This window comes from Felis catus, chromosome A3, assembly GCF_018350175.1.
Source record: "Felis catus isolate Fca126 chromosome A3, F.catus_Fca126_mat1.0, whole genome shotgun sequence".
NCBI classification, from domain to species: Eukaryota; Metazoa; Chordata; class Mammalia; order Carnivora; family Felidae; genus Felis; species Felis catus.
The window spans coordinates 18,806,139-18,825,302 of NC_058370.1; the positions used below are offsets into that span (position 1 = coordinate 18,806,139).

The 19,164-nt window shown below is 48.7% G+C and overlaps 1 protein-coding gene across 7 annotated transcripts in view; it reads left to right on the top strand.

Annotated features, from left to right (window-relative positions):
* CHD6 (chromodomain helicase DNA binding protein 6) overlaps window positions 1-18,201 on the top strand; it is a 205,477-nt gene extending 187,276 nt beyond the window's left edge. For 6 of the 7 annotated variants that reach the window (XM_023251244.2, XM_023251247.2, XM_045053607.1 and 3 more), the window contains 6 exons: window positions 2,825-2,976; window positions 3,349-3,555; window positions 4,561-5,013; window positions 6,931-7,122; window positions 8,110-8,229; window positions 14,931-18,201. In XM_023251244.2, the coding sequence (XP_023107012.1) occupies window positions 2,825-2,976; window positions 3,349-3,555; window positions 4,561-5,013; window positions 6,931-7,122; window positions 8,110-8,229; window positions 14,931-15,827 (2,021 nt within the window). In that variant the 3' untranslated portion in view covers window positions 15,828-18,201. The remainder of the gene's footprint in view (window positions 1-2,824; window positions 2,977-3,348; window positions 3,556-4,560; window positions 5,014-6,930; window positions 7,123-8,109; window positions 8,230-14,930) is intronic. The other variant, XM_023251248.2, reaches the window with a different exon arrangement.
* Window positions 18,202-19,164: the final 963 nt, after the last annotated feature.

Genomic DNA, 19,164 nt, shown 5'->3' on the forward strand with positions numbered 1-19,164 from the left:
GGGGAAGTTACTTGTTCTTCCGCTAAGGGAGGTGCTTCAAACTGGTCAAAGTAAAAACACCTGGGAACGTCAAGAACCTGCAGTTTTGTGTAGGTGCAGTTAATTTTTCAGGAACTCCACAAAAATACAAATAAATGCGATCTTTATTAAGGTGAGCAAAGATAGGACCATTTATTCATGTTATCGTCAAAACCCGTGAATCAATGTTAGTGCATTGAATTTAAATTCATTTTAGTAAGTTAACAGGAATAAGAATACAAAATTACAAGTAGCTCAAGAAAAATACAAATAGATTTGGTCTTTTTAAATAAATTCTTAGATAAGGCTTCAAGTTAAGATGACTTTCTAAATGTTAAGAATCTACCTGACTCAGATATTTCTGTGCTTTTGCAAAGATACATTGATTAGAGACTCTGAGCAACAAGAATTGGTTTTTACCTTTTTCACTGGTGTTTTTACTCCTTCAGACCCAAGAGGACATATTACAATGGACAAAAACAATTCTATTTATCCTTGTCATTGTCAAAAACAACCAAAAGACAAAAAAACCCGGTTCATGCTTGGCCTAATGCCAGGTGTGGTGCTCAGAGATTGAGACAGACACAGCTTCCTCCTTCTGGGACAGTGCCCTTCTATCAAAGCAGGAAAAAGGGAGAGGAGCTCAGCTGAGCCCCCCCTGCATGATCTAGCCTCCTTTTATTTGTAAGCCCCTTACCTTTGGCTTTAGTCATTGTGATGTCCCTTGGGACGAGTTCCAAACCCAAGCTAACCTTTACATGCTACCTGGGATAATGACAGGCCACTGAAAGTAGCTTAGGTCGACTTGTAGCCCCAGCTGACCGGAGGGGAGCCAGTCTCTGACCTTGTGCGTCCTCAGCCTAGGCTACAAAGGATCACTGCTTTGTGACCCACATTGTGTTTTGAACCTTGTTATGGAGAAAATCACCAAACAGTCCTTGGAAATCCAGACGGTGAAATGAGTACAGGGCGTAGAAGGGTATGGTTTAGAGGAGAAACCTCTGTGCTCTGAGGCCCTTTGGTGCAGCATCAACTTGATGAGCTTTGGTGAGTGGCACACTCACGGGCAGGCCCCCTTGCACCAGTGCTTTTAAAAATGGTTTTAAATTAAAAAAAAAAAAAATGTTTTTTAAGTGGGGGTGGGGCACCTGGGTGGCTCAGTGGGTTGAGTGTCCGACTTTAGCTCAGGTCAAGGTCTCGTAGTTCGTGGGTTCAAGCCCTGCATCAGGCTGGATGCTATCAGCACAGAGCCTGCTTCGGATCTTCTGTCCACCCCCAGCCCCCACTCTCTGCCCCTCTCCTGCACACGCACTCACTCTGTTTCTCTCTCTCTCTCTCTCATAAATAAGTAAATAAATGCATACACACACACACACACACATAACATAACATAACATAACATAACATAACATAACATAACATAACATAACATATATGCTTTTGCAGGCCTCAGAGGGGGTCCTCCACAAATAGGAGATGTGGAACAGGTTGGGCAGTAATTGGTACAGCTATCAGGGCCAGCCCCCAGGTCTCCTGGCTCTTTTCCAGGGTTTTCTCTCATACATCTTTTTTCTTTTTTTCTTTCTTTCTTTTTTTTTTTCATAAAACTTAAATCCAGGCTCTCTGCTTAAAACCTTTCAGGAATGCTCCCCATTAGATCTAGAGTAAAATTCGAATTTTCTATCATGGCCTACAGGATTCAGCATCATCTAGATGATTCTACCCATCCAGCCTCATTTTTGTACTTTTCCCCTGGATGTGTCTCTTTGTTCCTCAACACGTCCAAAAGAAGCATCCTCCTCCTCTTCTTGAGTGTCCTCTCCTTCAAGAAGCCCTCTTTACCGGCCTTACCTTCTACCAGCAGGTCCTTCCAAAGCTCTTTTTCCCTATCATAACAGCTTGCTTCTTTTTAAAGCATTTGCCATGGTTTGTAATTGTAGTTATTCGTTTATCATTACTATTTTCCTGTCTTTCCCCCATGAAATCATAAGAGCCTGAGGGTCAGAGCCACATCTGTCTTGCATATCCTTGAATCCAATGGCCTGGCAAGGCCCTGTTTGTGGTCAGGGGTCCCCACAGCTCCCTAGACTGGTGCACAGTCAGCAGTGAAATCTCCACCTCTGTGTTTCAGAGGATCGACATTCCTTGTCATTTCACAAGGAAAGAGGCACACAGCTTTTCCTGCCCTGGACATTTTGCTACCCTGTGTTTATTCCCTATCATTACTGGTAAGTGGATCTTTGAAGATCCATTTCACACTGATAACAAACTTTCACTACTGAAACTTGAAAGAATGAGCTGCGTTTCCATTTGTTTCCATCATGATATAAATGTTCTAGGTTCTTTGCATCATTGTTGACATGAATCAGGTCTATTTTGCCTTTGTTGTAAGTGTCAGGACCTCCCATCCTTCATTAACATCAGCGTCTTGCTGTGGACTGTGCCTTTAATGCATCAAAATATTACAATGTTCAATTTCCTCTCGTCAGCTACTCCACATGAGCCTCTTGCTGCTCAGCCTGCTCTCATTCTTGGATACACAGGACAATCTCCTCTTTTGTTGTTTTTGTTGGGGTGTGGATGCAGAGTTATCACATGACTTGCATGGATAGCCCTAAAGAAGGATCTGCATTTTGGTTCTTCCAGAACCTTCTGGAAAGAGAAGGCATGGTCATTAATGTTTAATTTCAAATAAGTTAGCACCGAATGAGCTAATTTTTTGAAAAGACAGATCAGGTGTCCTAATCTTTCAGATCATTACTGTCTCCCAAGTACCAAATTGATTTTTTTAAACCCTTCTTTGCAGATTACCCAGGGAAATACTCTGAAGAGGAGAGCAAGAGCTCAGCATCAGGCATTGCTGGAGACCTCGGGGATGACCTACAGGAGGCTCGGGCTCCCACCATTGCTCAACTGCTCCAGGAGAAGACCCTCTTTTCCTTCTCTGAGTGGCCAAAGGTACCTCACAGAGTGTGCGTTTTCTACCCAAAGCCTTCTCAGCTTGTAGAGTATTTCTGAATAATAAATTCAGAGAAATGTGTAATATCTTGAAAAGGTATTAGTAATGGTAACATTTGAACACTAAACACATACACACTCGATTAATTAGACGATAATATAAAAATGTCTTCATATTTACAGCACTATGGCTTTAATTTTCATCGTCCGGACCATAGAACTTATTTTAAGACTTGTAAAGTGAGTACATATGAGTGTGCTCTTTTCTAATCAACTCCTTCTGCTCAGAAAACTTGACACGTGATCTCAAGGGACTTAGTGAATTTGAGTAGCTTGGTGATTACTCCTCATAGCTTTTGGTCTTTTTTATAGGATCGCGTGATAATCAACCGCCTGGATAATATCTGCCACGTGGTGTTAAAGGGGAAGTGGCCTTCCAGCCAGCAGTACGAGCCCCCGGGCACACTGCCCACCCCTGTGTTAACCAGCAGTGCTGGTTCTCGAAGCAGCATCTCGGAGCCAGAAACATCAGAGCACAGCTTCAGCAGTGGTGCAGCATTGGTGGCCCAGATCCAGAAGGTGAGGCCATAGCGTGGGGCTGACTATGCAGCAGAGAACGGGGACACATGGCTCTTCTCAGTTAAGTCATTCATTCAGCAAACACTGACTGAATGGATAGGACTTTTATTCTTTTTTTGTGCAGTCATTAGTTTAATTGAAGAATTTAGATTTTATCCTGTAGGCAGCAGGGAGCTACTGAAAGTCTTAGGGCAGGGAAATGCATGACGAGAGCAGAGTTTACAGCTCAGCTGGAGGGGTGTGTGGGGCTCTTGGGACGTGAGCGTCAGGAAAGAAGGGTGCCAGCGGCTGGGAGGCCAAGGGTGGGTCTGATGAAGAGTTGAGGTTCTAGACCAGGTTAGTGGCAGAGTGGATCTAAACAGGGGGGGGCGGGGGTGGGGGGGGAGTTGGAAAGCATGACTTGATAACTAATAAACGGATAAGGAAAAGGAGGCATGAATGGATCGGATTGGTGTGTTCGGTACTTGGAAGGCTACGAGAATAATGGCAGCTGATAGAAACTAGGGAAATCAGAATGGGTTTTATAAACTCGGGCTTACAAGTAAGGTCTAATTTGAGGTACGTTGTTAGCACGCTGGCTCTCAACCTTCAAGTGCACAGTGGAACCTGCTGGGGACCTTGAAAAGCTGCTGGTTCTGATTTAATTGGTCCGGGGTGTAGACTGAGTATTGGAATTTTTTTTTTTTTTTTTTAATTTCCCAGTAGATTCTGATGCACAGCTAAGGCTGAGCTTCCCTGAGATCTAGTTCATGAACTAGCAGCTTTAGTAGCACCTGGACACCTGTTAGACATGCACAATCTCAGACCCACTAAAGTAGAATCGACATTTTAACAAGCTGTCCAGGTGATTTGGTGCTAAGGGTTGAGAAACCTCGAGTGGAAAGAACTTCTGTGAAGTTGATTAGGAATTTACTAGGCTCAAGGAAATCAGGCCGGGAGAAAGAGCTACCATGTGGCCCCGGAAGTAGGATTCACCCCTCTCTTGCCCCCTGTGTATGTTCACAGGAGAGCTTCCTGGCTCCAGTATTCACAAAGGATGACCAAAAGCACAGACGGCCCTATGAGTTTGAGGTGGAGCGGGATGCAAAGGCGCGGGGTCTGGACCAGTTCTCCGCCACCCACGGGCACCCCCCCATCGTCCTCAATGGCTGGCACGGGGAGTCCGCAATAGACCTCTCCTGCACTTCAGAGGGGTCCCCAGGAGCCGCGTCTCCTTTCCCACTGAGCGCCAGCACCCCTAAGATCGGGGCTGTCGGTTCACTTCAAGGAGCCCTCGGCATGGACTTGTCTGGGATTCTGCAAGCTGGCCTGATCCATCCAGTGACAGGACAGATCGTCAACGGAAGCCTCAGAAGAGATGACGCTGCCACAAGGAGGAGGAGAGGGAGACGGAAACATGTTGAAGGAGGGATGGACCTCATCTTTTTGAAGGAGCAGACACTTCAGGCAGGAATCTTGGTGGGTATATGATGCCATTAAGTAAAAAACACTGACTTTTTTTTTTTTAAGTTTTTATTTATTTATTGAGGGAAAGAGAGAGGTAGAGTAGGGGAGGGGCAGAGAGAGCAGGAGAGAGAGAATCCCAAACAGGCTCCGCACTGTCAGCACAGAGCCCAGTGTGGGGCTCAAACCCATGAACCGTGAGATCATGACCTGAGCCAAAGTCAGATACTTAACCAACTGAGCCACCCAGGCGCCCCAACACTGACCTTTCTACACTGAGCAACAGACCCTTCCCCAGACACCCAGTTTTTTAATTTATGGATTTTTTATCCCTATTTCAGTTGTCCCACTTGGGGTCTCTTGTTGTAAGTTGCCCTCAGTCTTTTCTAGAAACGCGTTTAATCCGTTATGGACCCTTCACCTGCATGCAGCCTGGAGACAGGAGCCAGGGGTCTTGACATTTCCAGTACAAACAGCCCATATCCCCCAGTGTTTTGGAAGAGCCACTGGTGATGGAGTTAAAGCAAATGGCAGGGTTGAGTTTGTGGCAGTGGCATGCGGATTGGCAGGCTTTCCAGGAGCTGCTGGGGGTCAGGATCCTGAAAGTTGATCCTGGCTCTACTGCTTGACATAGTGGGTGACATGGGGTGCACCACTGAGCCTCACTGCTCTGTAGTGGGCCCACAGCATCTCCCACAGAGGGCTGCCATGAGGAGGGTTCACCAGAGTCACGCCAGGACCCCCTAAACCCAGAGGAGATTATTGTAAACAACAGACAAGGTTAGAAGCCGTGTGCCTGGCCAGGAGAGATCCCCATAGACTTTTCTTAATGTGTCAGAGACAACTGACTTCTCTTTGTGTCTTGGTTTTTCCTACTTACTGAATTTCAAGCTCCAAAACAGGAATCACATTTCATGTTTTATTGTAAAAGGAATAATAGTAACCAGTATTAATGAATGCTTGCCGTGTGCCAGGCACTATGTTCAGGGTTTTGTGTGATTGTCCTATTTGATCTTCACAACTCTGTGAAGGTGGTGTTGTTACTCCCATTTTATGGATGAGAAAACTGAGGCTTACAAGCATTAAATAATTTTCCCAAGATTATCCAGTAAAGTGGCAGATCAGGGAGCCAAACCAAAGACTTTGTTCACTGGGACCTGAGGGCCTTATTTTTAAGCTCTGCTATTTGGTATATTTTAAAGTTTTGTCTTCCTCTTAGACTTTCTGTATAATGTGGGAGGCTGAAGTGGCAGGTTCTTTCCCTGCCCAGTCCTGCAAGCTTTTAAGACCGTTGTCTCATTTTTTAGAGGTGCAAGGCCCTAGTTTCTTTGTAGTGATCATAGATTGGCAGTGGAATGACTAGGAAAACATTTAGCAGTGGAATGACTAGGAAAACAAATACTCTTGGCCTCAGAGTATTTTTAAAAATGTATTATGCAAACATATATCTGGCACCATATTGTACTTCGTGGACCCGATTATAGGCATTGGGAATACAGAGATGAGTAACATAGCTCTTCAACCTGTAGAAGGAAGAAGAGGTAAGTAAATTGCAGTGTGGCATTTCCGGTTATGTGGAAAGCCTGTGAAGGGCGCCGTGGGGGAGCAGGAAGTAGAGTGGCCTGTGCTCTCTGGGATGGTCATTGATGGTGGCAAAGGAGGTAACACTGAACCTAAGCAGACAGGATGGAATTAAAGGTTACCAAGCAGACAAGACAGGGAGAGGAGCATTGGGTGGAGGGAACGCCAGCCCCTGCCGGAGCGCGCGTGTGGGTCAGTGGCGTGGAAGATTCTTACTCAAGCACCCCAGCACAGTAACATTCGGGGGGAAATGGATGGAAGGTACAAAGAACACGTTACGTGTTTTCCTTTCAGAAACTGGTTTTCATTCTGTCATGGTTAACTGCACGTACTTGTTTCTCATTCGTCCAGGAAGTCCATGAAGACCCAGGGCAGGCGCCCTCAAGCGCCTCACATCCGGAAGGGCCGGTGTCTGCCGCTTCAGCCCCTGAGCCAGCCCCAGCAGCTGGCAGCCAGGCTGAGAAAGCCATTCCCAGCAAGAGTCTCCTTGACTGGCTGAGGCAGCAGGCCGACTACTCCTTAGAGGTTCCTGGCTTTGGAGCAGTAAGTTTTGTTGGTTCTGCCCGACCTGCCATTTCCTTCCCGCTGATGGGGTGCTGTGTTTGACGAGGAGCATGCTCGGGGAGCTTGGGAAGTTTGGGAGAGATCTGTGTTAACTGAGAACATCATTTTAAAGTTTTGTTTTTTGGGATTTTTTTTAAGTTTAAATTGTCATTGAGTTTCTAGTAACAAATCACAGCCCCTGTCAGAATGCTGTACCAAGTCGTTGCACAAAACCTTATGAGGACAGAATTTGCCTAAACTCAGTGCCCCTGTCTCCCAGAACGACCACACCAGACCCTAAGTGCACAGAGAAATCTTTATGTTGCATAAACAGTGCCGCTTCATGAACATGTCCCTATGTATTCTTTCCACTTGAAAATATGACCACTTTGTAGGGAGGAGTGTCTGCTCTTAGCTCGAGTTACTGCTTTGGGACTCGTCCTTCAAGTCCTTCTACTGCCTTTGCCCCAGATCCTTCAGATTAGAAATCTGTATGACCACTGAGGTCTCTTCTTGGTTTTCCTTTTCTCATTTGTTCGTCTACCCCACCACTGTCTTTGTCCTGGGTACATCTAACTGATAAGATGTGGAGGTAGAGAGCTCACAAGAAAAGGAGGAGAGTGCATTCACAGATGCATACCCTCCAGAGACAGACAGAGCCCACCAGGTAGGTAGTGGTGGAGAGAGAATTGGGGGAAATGATGAGGAGGTGACAGCTAGAGACTAAACAGTACTCTGGGAGACTAGTGAGTCAGCTCAGGTCTGACAAGGAAGCCCACACATCCTGCTCTCCAGCTGTAGAAACACTGTGGCCTCAAAGAAAGCCTCGCTGAGGGCCTGGTAGCTGTGTCTTTCAACCTAACCTGACTGGGTCCTGTACAGAGGGCCATTAATGAGACAAGAGCAAAACCAGCCGAAAAGCCCCACCCTCCTCAGAAGAATCTGTGACAGAATGTTTTGTAATGTTGATTTCCATTTGCCTCCTAGAATTTTTCAGGCAAACCAAAGCAGAGGAGGCCACGCTGTAAGGAACCTGGAAAATTAGACGTCAACTCCCTGAGTGGGGAAGAGAGGGTTCCCGCTGTCCCCAAGGAGCCAGGACTAAGGGTAAGGAAGAGGGACGTGTCCCAGTGGAGCCAAGCCTTGCGGACTTGGGGAAAGCTCCAGCTGGGAAGTAGGGAGCCAGGCAGCATCTCCCGAGAGGACAAGAGGCCAGCACGGGAGGAAGTTGATAAGTAGAGATAAGTGGTACTGGGGCCTCTTGAGCAGCAGTAGGACTTCCCGTCGTCCTTTGTTTTCACCCTTTACCTCCAAAACTTTTGGTTTAAATTTGTACTTTAACTATTTCCAAAACTTGATAATCCCCCCTTCCCCATTACAGTGTAGAGAGTTCAGGGAGACCTTAACCCCTGTCAGGAGTCTGTTTCTAGTGTTAACAAATGTCATTATTGGAAATTTCCATTTAAGACATTTCCTCCTAGTCCATCCTCACTGGTGATGAAAAACAGCTGACTCCAAGCCCCGTCCTATTCCTCGTATAGAATCATGAGCCTGGAAGAGACTTCAAAGCCATCTGTGAAATACTTGTAGCCTAATGTATCTGAGTTAACTATAGCTCAGAGTAGAGTTGGAATAGCAAAGATAGAACCTCTAGGGGGCAGTAATAACACTTCAACCTGAAAATGTCAAGCTTAGGCAAATCATACATAAATGTACTTCTAACCTCCTAAAAGTGCATCCTCCCCAAACAGGGAGCCTCTCAAGAGCCTCCTGGGCATCTGCCCCTCTCGGGTTGTCCCCCCAAAAGCATGGGCTTTCCTAAATGCCTTCTCCTCCAGGCTCTGCCAGCTGGGGTTTTCCTTGGGTACGAATTCCCTGCTTAGTGGGATTGCCTGGATGTGATTTTCTTCTTTCAGCTCCAGAAGACCACCCACCCTAGTCATTTCCTCCTCTTGCAGAAGGAAGTTGTTACTTAGTGTTTTAAAGGAGGCTGTGACCGATGTCACCTGGTGGGTTGGTCTAGCAGCTCTTCACACATACCTGCTCCCCCCTCATCCCCATCCCCCACAGCAGCCGCTCTGGGAGTGGGGCTGGGGCCCCGTCCCAAGGTCGGCCGCTTGTCAGAAAGCTTATCACACTGGAAAAGCTGCCCTTTTGCCCCTCTCTTGCTTTACTGTCAGAGAGTGTCGCTCCCACCCCTTTTCTTAGACCTCCTTGTGCTGTGCAAGCTGACACAACTGTAGTTCTCAGCCCAGCCGTCTTTCTCCAGCCCTCATGCCGTCTCCCCACGTTCTCCTTGTGTCTCCACACAGGGCGTCACATGGAAGGCATCCAGGAGAGACTGTGGTCCTTGCTTTGTTGTAGCCTCTGAGCTCTTGGTTTAGAGACGTGTCAGAGAAACCACGTGTTTTCCTCCTTGGCCCTCTTATTTCTTTCTATGTCTAACAATTTCCCTCATGTTCTCTGGAAATTAATGCTCATCACTCTCCTACAGATGCTGACCCCTTGCCAGAAAACCCATTTCTAAGCCCTTCTTGCAAGCCAGCCTCTTACCAGAGATGCACTTTTCCTCCCTTGTTAAATAAACACAGTCCCTGCCTCGGAGGCCCTTTTCCTGCAGTAAGGCCAGGGGAGGAAGCACTTGTCTGCCCGGTCCTCAGGGCTGCCCAGCCTCGCCACTGGGGAAGAGCCAGCAAGGCCCAGACAGCAACACGCTGCTTGACCCCAGGAGGGCCAGTTTCCCCTCAACGCTGTCTCCCACAGCTCCTGCTGGGACAGGAGCCCTCCAGTGTCTTCCCATGGAGACCTCACTCCCCACCCATCCTACCCCTGCTTCTGGAAAACAGATTCAAATCAAGAAACCTCTTCCTTCCTTCAGCCCTTCTGCTGTGTGTGCTGTGGCTCAGCCGGGCGAGCTCCACTAGCCACAGTAAGCCTGTGGGATTCAGCTTTCAGGATGCCCAGTACATAGTGGGCGCTCGTGAGACGTGTGTGTGTGTGCATGCACATACATACGTAAGTTACGTTTGTCTAGATGCGTGTATAGATTTTCTGTTTCTTGTTGAGCCATTTGACAGTAACTTGCAGACGTGAGCCCTCACCCCTACATGCTTCAGCCTGTGTCTCCTAAGAATATTTTCCTACCTACTAACATTATCACACATGTGAATATTAATATCTAATATCTAGTGTACATTCAGATTTCCCGAATTGCCCCAAAAACGTCTTCTAGGGCTAGTTTTTGTTTCATTCTGTTTTGTGTGTAGAAATTTTAACTTTGCTTCCACACACACCTCCTTTGGTTTGTTAGGTCTCTCTTCAGTCATGAATATTTGTGGGCTAACCCTCCTAACCTTCCTGGGAGGAGCAAGGAAGTTCTGGTCACCACCTTCTCCTCCTCCTCTACCAGGAGTTAAGTTTGAGAGCTAGAATCCACAGGCTTTGGAATACGTGCTTCTGTGTATTGGTGAAGATGTCCTTCTAGGCTTAGAAGAGCAGATTTACCTCCAGTGTTGCTTAACGTCTGACTCTCCTGCTCCCTGCTCTCCTTGCCCTCTCCCCAGGCTTCCCTGGAGGAGGAAGCAGATTTGCTCTCAGGGTATAATTACCAGGAGGGAAAGCTGCCAAAGCCCAACTTGGCCGCTGTGTGTGGTCGCCGAGCTGCTGGGAGGGGCACCTGACTAGGGTGGGCAGCAGCTGGGCGGCTGGAGGGACCGTCCCTCCCACAGGAAGTGGTGAGAGCTGACTTCCTCTGCGAGCACCCCTCTCGCATGGCAGTAGGTGAAGAGCCGTTGTCTTCACCCCTGGGACCTTTCTGCTGCTGCTCATCCAGTCTGAAGGGGAGAAGGCAGTATGCCTCCTTGGCAGGTTCCCAGTTCTGAAAGGGCTCAGCACTTTCTCTATGTCAGAGGCTCACAACAAGAGCAGGGGAGGAACATTTCTGGACATCCTGATGCCGGAGGGGCATGCCAAAGGTCCTGCGGGATATAGGGCTTGACGAGGTGTCTAGCCCTAGATGCCCCAGATGCCCAGATGTTAAAGAACATCTGGTTTATAGCAAATTGTTGGAAAAGAAGATGGAGGCATTGTTTATCAAGCTCTGGGTTTACTTCCTAACAGTAAGGCTTCTCAGATCAAACACACCCTCTACTGGAGAGTTAGGAGGGAACTTTGTGGGTATAAAGGAAAAAGACACACCCCAACACCTTTCTCTGGCTCGCGGCTGTGGCTGGGCTGCAGGGAAGAGGTCCTGGAAAAGCCCTGTGGTCCTGTTGCGGCTCCCCTGGCTGGGGCCCTCGGCTGACTGGTGTGCGTTACAAGTTCTGCTTTTAGCCTGGCCCCGGTCCCTCAAGTGCTACTCTCTCTGTTCAGAAATAGGAACCAGGCAGGGATTGCTCCCCAAGTGATCATCCCCAGAGCCAGGGTGAGTGGCTGCCCAGCACCCTGGACACACCGGCCCAGCGAAGAGCAGGCACTGGTCACGGGTGGGAGTAAGAGCCAGTGTGGCGAGGTGCATGCGACAGCCAGGCTGGGAAGGGTCTGCTGTGCCCCTGGGGCAGATCCCTGCTTCTCCCACTTTGTGAGAAAGAAGGCGGGCGCGGGGCGCCTGGGTGGCACAGTCGGTTAAGCGTCCGACTTCAGCCAGGTCGATCTCGCGCTCCGTGAGTTCGAGCCCCGCGTCAGGCTCTGGGCTGATGGCTCGGAGCCTGGAGCCTGTTTCCGATTCTGTGTCTCCCTCTCTCTCTGCCCCTCCCCCGTTCATACTCTGTCTCTCTCTGTCCCAAAAATAAAAATAAAAAACGTTGAAAAAAAAAATTTTTTAAAAAAAGAAGGGGGCGCTAAGCATGACAGTATCACCGTTCCCTCAGTTCTGCTAGTCTAAACCGAGGCTTCTGGAGAAGACTTTTCTTGTAGTCAACCATCATAAAGCTTTTTGCCCGTGATTGGGTTTTTCTTGAATATTCTCTGGGAAATTGAGGGAGAGATGTAGGACTTCAAAAATAACCTTATTCCTGGGGACTTGGGAACATTCAGATACACATCTTTCACATGTACGGATCTGTAAATCCTTTGTGAAATGGCCATGACCATTGTCCTGACCCCTCAGGGCTGGTGGGATGACTAATGCACATCGAACCCTTAATGTCTGCCTGATGCAGGGCAGGTGCACATTTAGTGCACTGTCAGTACTCCTGCTGCTCTTCCAGTCCCCACTGCCCCTCTGGGATGGCCACAGTCCTGTCCACACTGCCACTATTGAGGTCCCCATGCCTCCATTCCCAGCCGCTTCTCGGTTGGCAGCCCACCACACAGTTGTGTTCACCGAGGACCCGTGTTACCAACTAACCACATCTCTACAGCTGCCCCTTTAAGCAGAGATCTGTTGGAGTTTCTAAGGATTTGCTTCTTTAACAGTTAGGCAGAAGAGAGGCAGGGAACTGAATGGAGATGCCAGAACTCCTGGATTAAAGTTTGAAGTAGAGGTCCTTAGGAGGGTTGTGAAGAGACATCTTTCTTTTTTCTTCAAAAATTGTTCTAATGTTTGTTTATTTTTGAGAGAGAGAGCACACACCCATGTGCAAGCAGGAGAGGGGCAGAGAAGGTGGGGACAGAGGATCCAAAGCAGGCTCTGTGCTGATAGCAGTGAGCCTGATGTGGGGCTCGAACTTGCAAACTATGAGATCATGACGTGAGCCGAAGCCGGACACTCAACCGACTGAGCCACCCAGGTGCCCCAAGGTTGTGAAGAGTCATCTTAACTATTCTCAGACCTGGCTGTCAGTCTCAGCCCTTAGGTGTCTGCGGACTCCTGACTTCCTTTCCTATTTTCTTTAGCAGTCCTGGCCCTAATGAAAGTATTTTTCAGGCCCTTCTGGTGTCTCTTGGTGCGATCTGTCCCTGCCTTCTCACTCCAAGTATGCTCCATTAAGGACTGCAGCTGGGGCCCTGCATCTGAGCCTCAGAGTAGACTGGTGGAGTATCAACTGTGTCTTATCAGGTCCCCACTCCCCACTGCAGACTTGCAGGAAGGGAAGGAGTGCATACAAACGGCTGAGCATCCTGAGAAGGCAGCAGAGTCAGCCGTAGAGAAGCGTGGGCTCCTCCAGCATCGGCACGGGGGCCTCACTGTTGGGCCCTCCCACGTCATGCTGCTGTGCTGGGGCCTGTCCCGGCTTCCACATTCCAGCCCTGATGGTGACCTGCGTCCCCAGTGCAAACCCACTGTGACAGATCCCTAATGGCCACTCAACATCTTTAGCTTCATCGTTGCTGTGATCAAAGAGAAGGTGGCAGAATCACACCAGCTTTGTAACAGGACCCACGAGGAGAAGCCCAGGCAGTTAAGGCTGCTTTCCTTCAATGGCTCAGAAAGGAGAGAGGACTTCCAGGGACCACAGGGAAGGGCTTTTTCTCCATGCTCTTCTCCACAAAGATTGAGACTGCTCAACGGCAGTTGTCCCAACGTGCCTTTGAGCCTGTGGACACGCACCGCCTCCATGAGCTCAATGACAGCAGGGAGGAGCGGGAGGCAGTAGAAAGAGGGAAAGGTGTGGTTTCCCGGGTGACGCAGGGGTTCCACGCAGAGGGTCCTGAGAGAAATCTCTCCCTTTCTCTTGCTATGGGGATTATTCGTGCTGCTTTGGGAACAGATTCAGAGTTAGGTACGCTGTAATTGCAGCGGTTTGTTTAATTCTCTCTCTGCAACCAGACGGGAAGCTCTGGCAGAGTGGGCTCTCTGGCAGGCTCTGGTACATCCTCGTCGCCCCCCAGAGCCCCTGAACCACGGTCACGAAGGAAGGAGCGCATGTGGCTGCAGCAAGCCCGCTGCCAGGCTGGTGCTTTGTCCGCCGTGTGGCCTACCACTCACTGATGCCGTTGGAGTAGCAGGTTCCCTGATTCCCCATAGTAAATCGTCCGCACGGCGGTAGCAGAGCATGCGTGGTGCTGGGTGACCCACGTGCAGCAGAGCTGGATGGCGGGCCACGTGGTACTTAGCCCCGGAGTTCTCCACCAGCTGGGAAAACCAGAGCACGGCCCTCCGATGAGAGGGAAACTAGACTGCCTCCCTTGAGGGAAACCAGAACATCAGTCACTATGATGTGTTTCCCCAGCCACATTAAGAATGCCCTCGTCTCCTCAGCAAACATGTAGACACCCTGTTTGGTGACAGAGTTGTCCTGCAGGAACTTGTGACCCACAGGGAGTGAGGTGTGTGCGGTCACTGGCACCCCTCCAGTAAGCACTTGTTCCTGTGGGTCGGGTAATGTGTTGCACACTTCGCCTCCGGTAAGGCCAGAAAGATGTCATGGTCCTTTCTCACTCACACTCTGCGAGTCTAACTGAGGTGGCCCGACTCCCACAGCTAGTTACAGAGCTGGGACCAAAATTCAGGTCCATCTCCTGCAAAACTCTGTCTCCCCTACTCTGCTTTGTTGCTTCCATTAAAAAGCTTCCTGTGTCACAAGGAAGATGAACGCTCGCTTTGGTCAAGGCCTTGCAGCTGTAAGTCTCGCCTAAGACCTGGGTGTCCTTAGCTGGGCTCCAGTTCCCAGCTCTCTGACGAGCTCCTCCAGGGAGTGGACGCTGCTGTCGTGTGCTGGTGGTGGCTGGCTCTCGGCCTCCCAAGCCAACGACCTTGGCCTCCCAAGCACACCTAGGCTAGAGAGCCGTCGAGGCAGGTAGGCAGGGGGCTCCCACTCGGGTCCTTGGCGGAACAGGGGCAGTCTGGCCCAGTGCAGAACCCTGGTCTTCATCCCCAGCCCATCCTGCCCTCCAGTAACCTTCGGCATCTCTTTGTCCTTTTGCAGGGATTTCTCCCAGAAAACAAGTTCAATCACACCCTGGCCGAGCCTGTTCTTCGAGATGCGGGCCCCCGCAGGAGGGGGAGGCGGCCTCGGAGCGAGCTCCTGAAGACCCCTGCCATCGTGGCGGACTCTCCCTCGGGGATGGGGCCACTGTTCATGAACGGACTGATCGCTGGGATGGACCTGGTAGGACTCCAGAACATGAGAAATCTGCCAGGCATCCCCCTCACGGGCCTGGTGGGGTTCCCGGCCGGCTTCGCCACGATGCCCACGGGCGAAGAGGTCAAAAGCACCTTGAGTATGCTGCCCATGATGCTGCCGGGAATGGCCGCAGTGCCCCAGATGTTCGGTGTCGGGGGACTCCTCAACGCACCCATGGCCACTGCCTGCACCAACACCGCTCCAGCGCCTCTGTCAAGCACAACAAAAAGTGGCACAGCACCGACCGAAAAGACTGTAGAAGACAAGCCGAGTAGCCATGATGTAAAAACGGACACATTAGCTGAAGACAAGCCTGGTCCTGGTCCGTTTTCTGATCAGTCCGAACCTGCAATAACTACCAGTAGTCCTGTGGCTTTTAACCCCTTTCTCATCCCAGGAGTGTCTCCTGGACTCATTTACCCATCCATGTTTCTGTCCCCGGGCATGGGCATGGCTCTGCCGGCGATGCAGCAGGCCAGACACTCTGAAGCAGTAGGTCTGGAGAGCCAGAAGCGGAAGAAGAAGAAAACAAAAGGGGACAGCCTGAACCCCAACCCAGAGCCTGCTCCCGGGTCCGAAAAGGAGCCAGGCGGCGATCAGAACTGCCCCGAACCCAGGGCCCCCGTCCCTCCAGAGAGAGGACATGTGGCACAGGCCAGGGAAGGGGGCCTCAAAGACTCCAACAGTGACACCAATTAGAACTGTTTCATTTAAGAAATGATTGTGACTTGTAAGTTTCTTATCCCATAAAGGTTTGTTACTTCCCTCACTCCACCTTCATAAGAACCTGTGTTTCCATAAGTAATATTACCTACCTAATTTTCTGAGAACTGTGGTCACAGATGTTAATAGTTGCAGGGTCTTGCCACTTCATTAGCTGAGTGTCGTCGACCTAGTGTAGGAGGCACAGAATTCTCATTCTGTTACCCAGTTGTTCATTCCAGCAACCGTAGCTAATACAGTATGTGGTGACACACCCTCCCCCCCTTCTCTTCCAAGTTCCCACTCACCTGAGGAGGGACAGTGGCAAAAGAAAGCTGTCTAGGGATTTACCATCAAAGGGCCAAAGAACAGAGACAGGAGCTCTTTTTTCCGTGAGCTGTGTTGAATGGGAAGAATCTAATGGGGAAACCAAAAAGCACAGAAGGAAGTGCTCGTGCGTATTTTTTAGTTAAGATATTTCCCTATTTTATCATGAGGACTAAATGAGTAGTGTAGACAGAAGTATATAACTAATGGTTGAAAATGCATATATTCATTTCTTTAGAAAGCAAAAACCTTACTGGTAGTAACAGGACATCCCCCTTAATGGTTTTTCAGACACCTGCGGCAAGAAGGAATACTGACGAGGCATTATTTTATACATATGTATGCCGTCTCCCCCACGTAAAGATCGTTCTCAGTATGGAAAAGCTTTACACACTGGGGTTGTTGCCGGCAGTGGGGGCGGGTGAGGGGCTCGTCCTCTGTGGGGCTGGACACTGCTCACCTCGCTCCCAAGAATCGCTGCGGCCACCACCAGGCCCTCACAAGTTTTTACTTTGTGCTCCCCTTCACCAAGAGTAGGGCTCTTTCTGGAGCCTTCGAGGATATAGTCACTCAACACTTTTACACTTCGCTAGGTCCCTTCGTCAAATTATTTGAGGTTGTCCGAACTGGTGTGTGCCACCTTTATAAAACGACTGTGAAAGTTTGTTTCTTCTCTCCCATTTTTTTTTCTCTATTCGGTTTCCATTACACAGTTGGACCCAGATTCCAGATCAGGTTAGTCGAGACTGTTGCAAATTAACATCGTTTTCCCTTCTCACTCGGGAAGCACCTGCCTGAGTGGCGCTTACCCTGCCTGCGTTCCCCTCCCACTTGTGTCCCGCACTCCAGAGGGCCGGTCATGCTCTGAGACTGGAAATAAGCTCGTGGTTCAGGACTCGGGGGGCACAGGGCCCGTGCGGGGGCCGTCGGAGACATTGGAAGTGCTATTGGTACCAGTTTCACTTGGTGTTGCCACAATTTACTGTATTTTTTACTTTTCCTGTTACAGTTTTGCTAATTTATCAGAAGGTCCAAAAGTTTGACATAACTATTTCAGTTTGCATTATTTATTTATGATGCTTTTGTCATTGTCTTTTATACATTTGGGATTATAAATTATGTAAATGTTAAAATGAGCATCTCAAAGAAGTCTGTTAAATTGTGACCGAAGAAAAAAATAAGATGTATCTTCGAACGGTGGAGTTATGAATCAGAGATAAAAATCAGAAATTCTGTAACCGATCGCATAAGAAGAAAGAATCCGTTGATTGAACAAATCCTATTTAATGACATCTTTGTAGCGTAGATGGTCGATAATGCTGACAACAGATTTCTTAGAAATGCTGCTCTCTATTTAACTAACATTTTGTTCAGTTTTGCCTCCAGTGGAAGCAGAAAGGGTTTTTTCAGCTGTTAAATCCTAAAAATCAATATAATTTATTTATGTAAAAAAAAATCACTCAATCGATATATTTTTGAACCTTTTAAGTACTAATTTTCTTTTTATCAAGTAGAAAAAAAATGTATTTGCCCTAAATCCTTAAAATACAAATGCTATAAAAATTCATGTATCTTGAAAGCCTTACTGCAAATGAGTATTATAGACATCCAGCAGAGCCTGGGTTTCCTTTGTTGTCCTCGTTGTTGTTTTGTATGGAAAAGCTGCTTTCCCTAGGTTCCACTTAGAACCTCCAGTAGGTCACAGGGTTCAATATGGATTTGATTTAAAAACCCACCAGCATGCTAAACCCCTTGTTATATCTTACCGAACCTGTATGTTTAACTCTCTGGGTGTTTAGGCTTATATTTGACTGCTATTGTGTCCCTGTTTGCAAAATGAAAATGACACTCTGTGGATTATTTGCTCTGTAAGGCATAAGTGCTTCTTATGATTATTTTGACGTTTCCAAGAGCAAAAGCCAAATTTAAACTCTCTTCAGCAAACTTGAGCCTTTTCATCTAAATTCCATGTCACTCACAGCCATAACTTTCCTTGGTCATTCTTCACCCCGTGTCTTACATAATAAATTGTCTGTGGTCTTGATCCTGGATTTAAAAAAAAAAAAAAAAAAAAAACAATTTTAAAAGTCAAATTCAGTGGCACTTGGATGTCTCTTGCTGCCTGGGCCTTGTATAAATACATCATCTGCACACAGCAGTCCACGGTCTTTCCGAGTGCCCACTTTGTTCTGGGCACGCTACTGGGGGCTTGTTAAATATCCATTCACGGGGGTTGATTTGCCTTATCTCTTGACCCACTGGCACACCTGGTTAAAACACGTGCCGTAGAAGGGAGAGCAGTAGAGTCCCTGCTTCCCGGACCTGGGGCCCGAACGCTCCAGCCGCTCCACGCTCCCGCCGACGCCTCAACTGCGCCACTTTCTAGAAGCCCCGCCTCAAATCACATACCTGGGACCTCGGGGTGGGGGGTGGGGGCGGTGGAACCACTGTGGGATCGGAACAGGCCCCAAAACACAGGAGTGCCTCAGAATTCTTAAGGCTTGTTAAGAATTTGGCGGCCCTTAGCTTTCTTCTCAAGCCCCAGAAGGACTGTGTCCGAAGTTGTCGAGGAGACTGGCAGGAAAGTGCTGAAGCCCTGGCCACACAGCCCGACACCCACCAGTTTCGCCCTTGCTGGGTCACCACTAGGGGCCGACGGATGGCGGCTGAAGAGCCTGGAGAATGGGTGAGGCATTGTTCTCTGAGACCCCAGAGTCCTCTGCTGTGGTTTTCCAAGTCAGGGTGTATTCCAGTCTTTGCAGCCCTCCAGTCCAGACGGGGGGGGGGGGGGGGGAGCCATTCTTCTGGGAAGAGGAATAATTTATGCAGAATAAGTAATAAATAGTCTTGGTTTCACTCTTAACCCCTGAGGCTGCCCCAGTAGAGTCTGCTTCTGTGAGGGCAGAGGAGTGCAATTAGTTTAGTACGTTGGGCTAGTGTTGCAGTGTTTTGTGTGTGTTTGCCATAAGTGACCTCATTTGTCTTCAGAGCGTCTTGGTTACTGGGT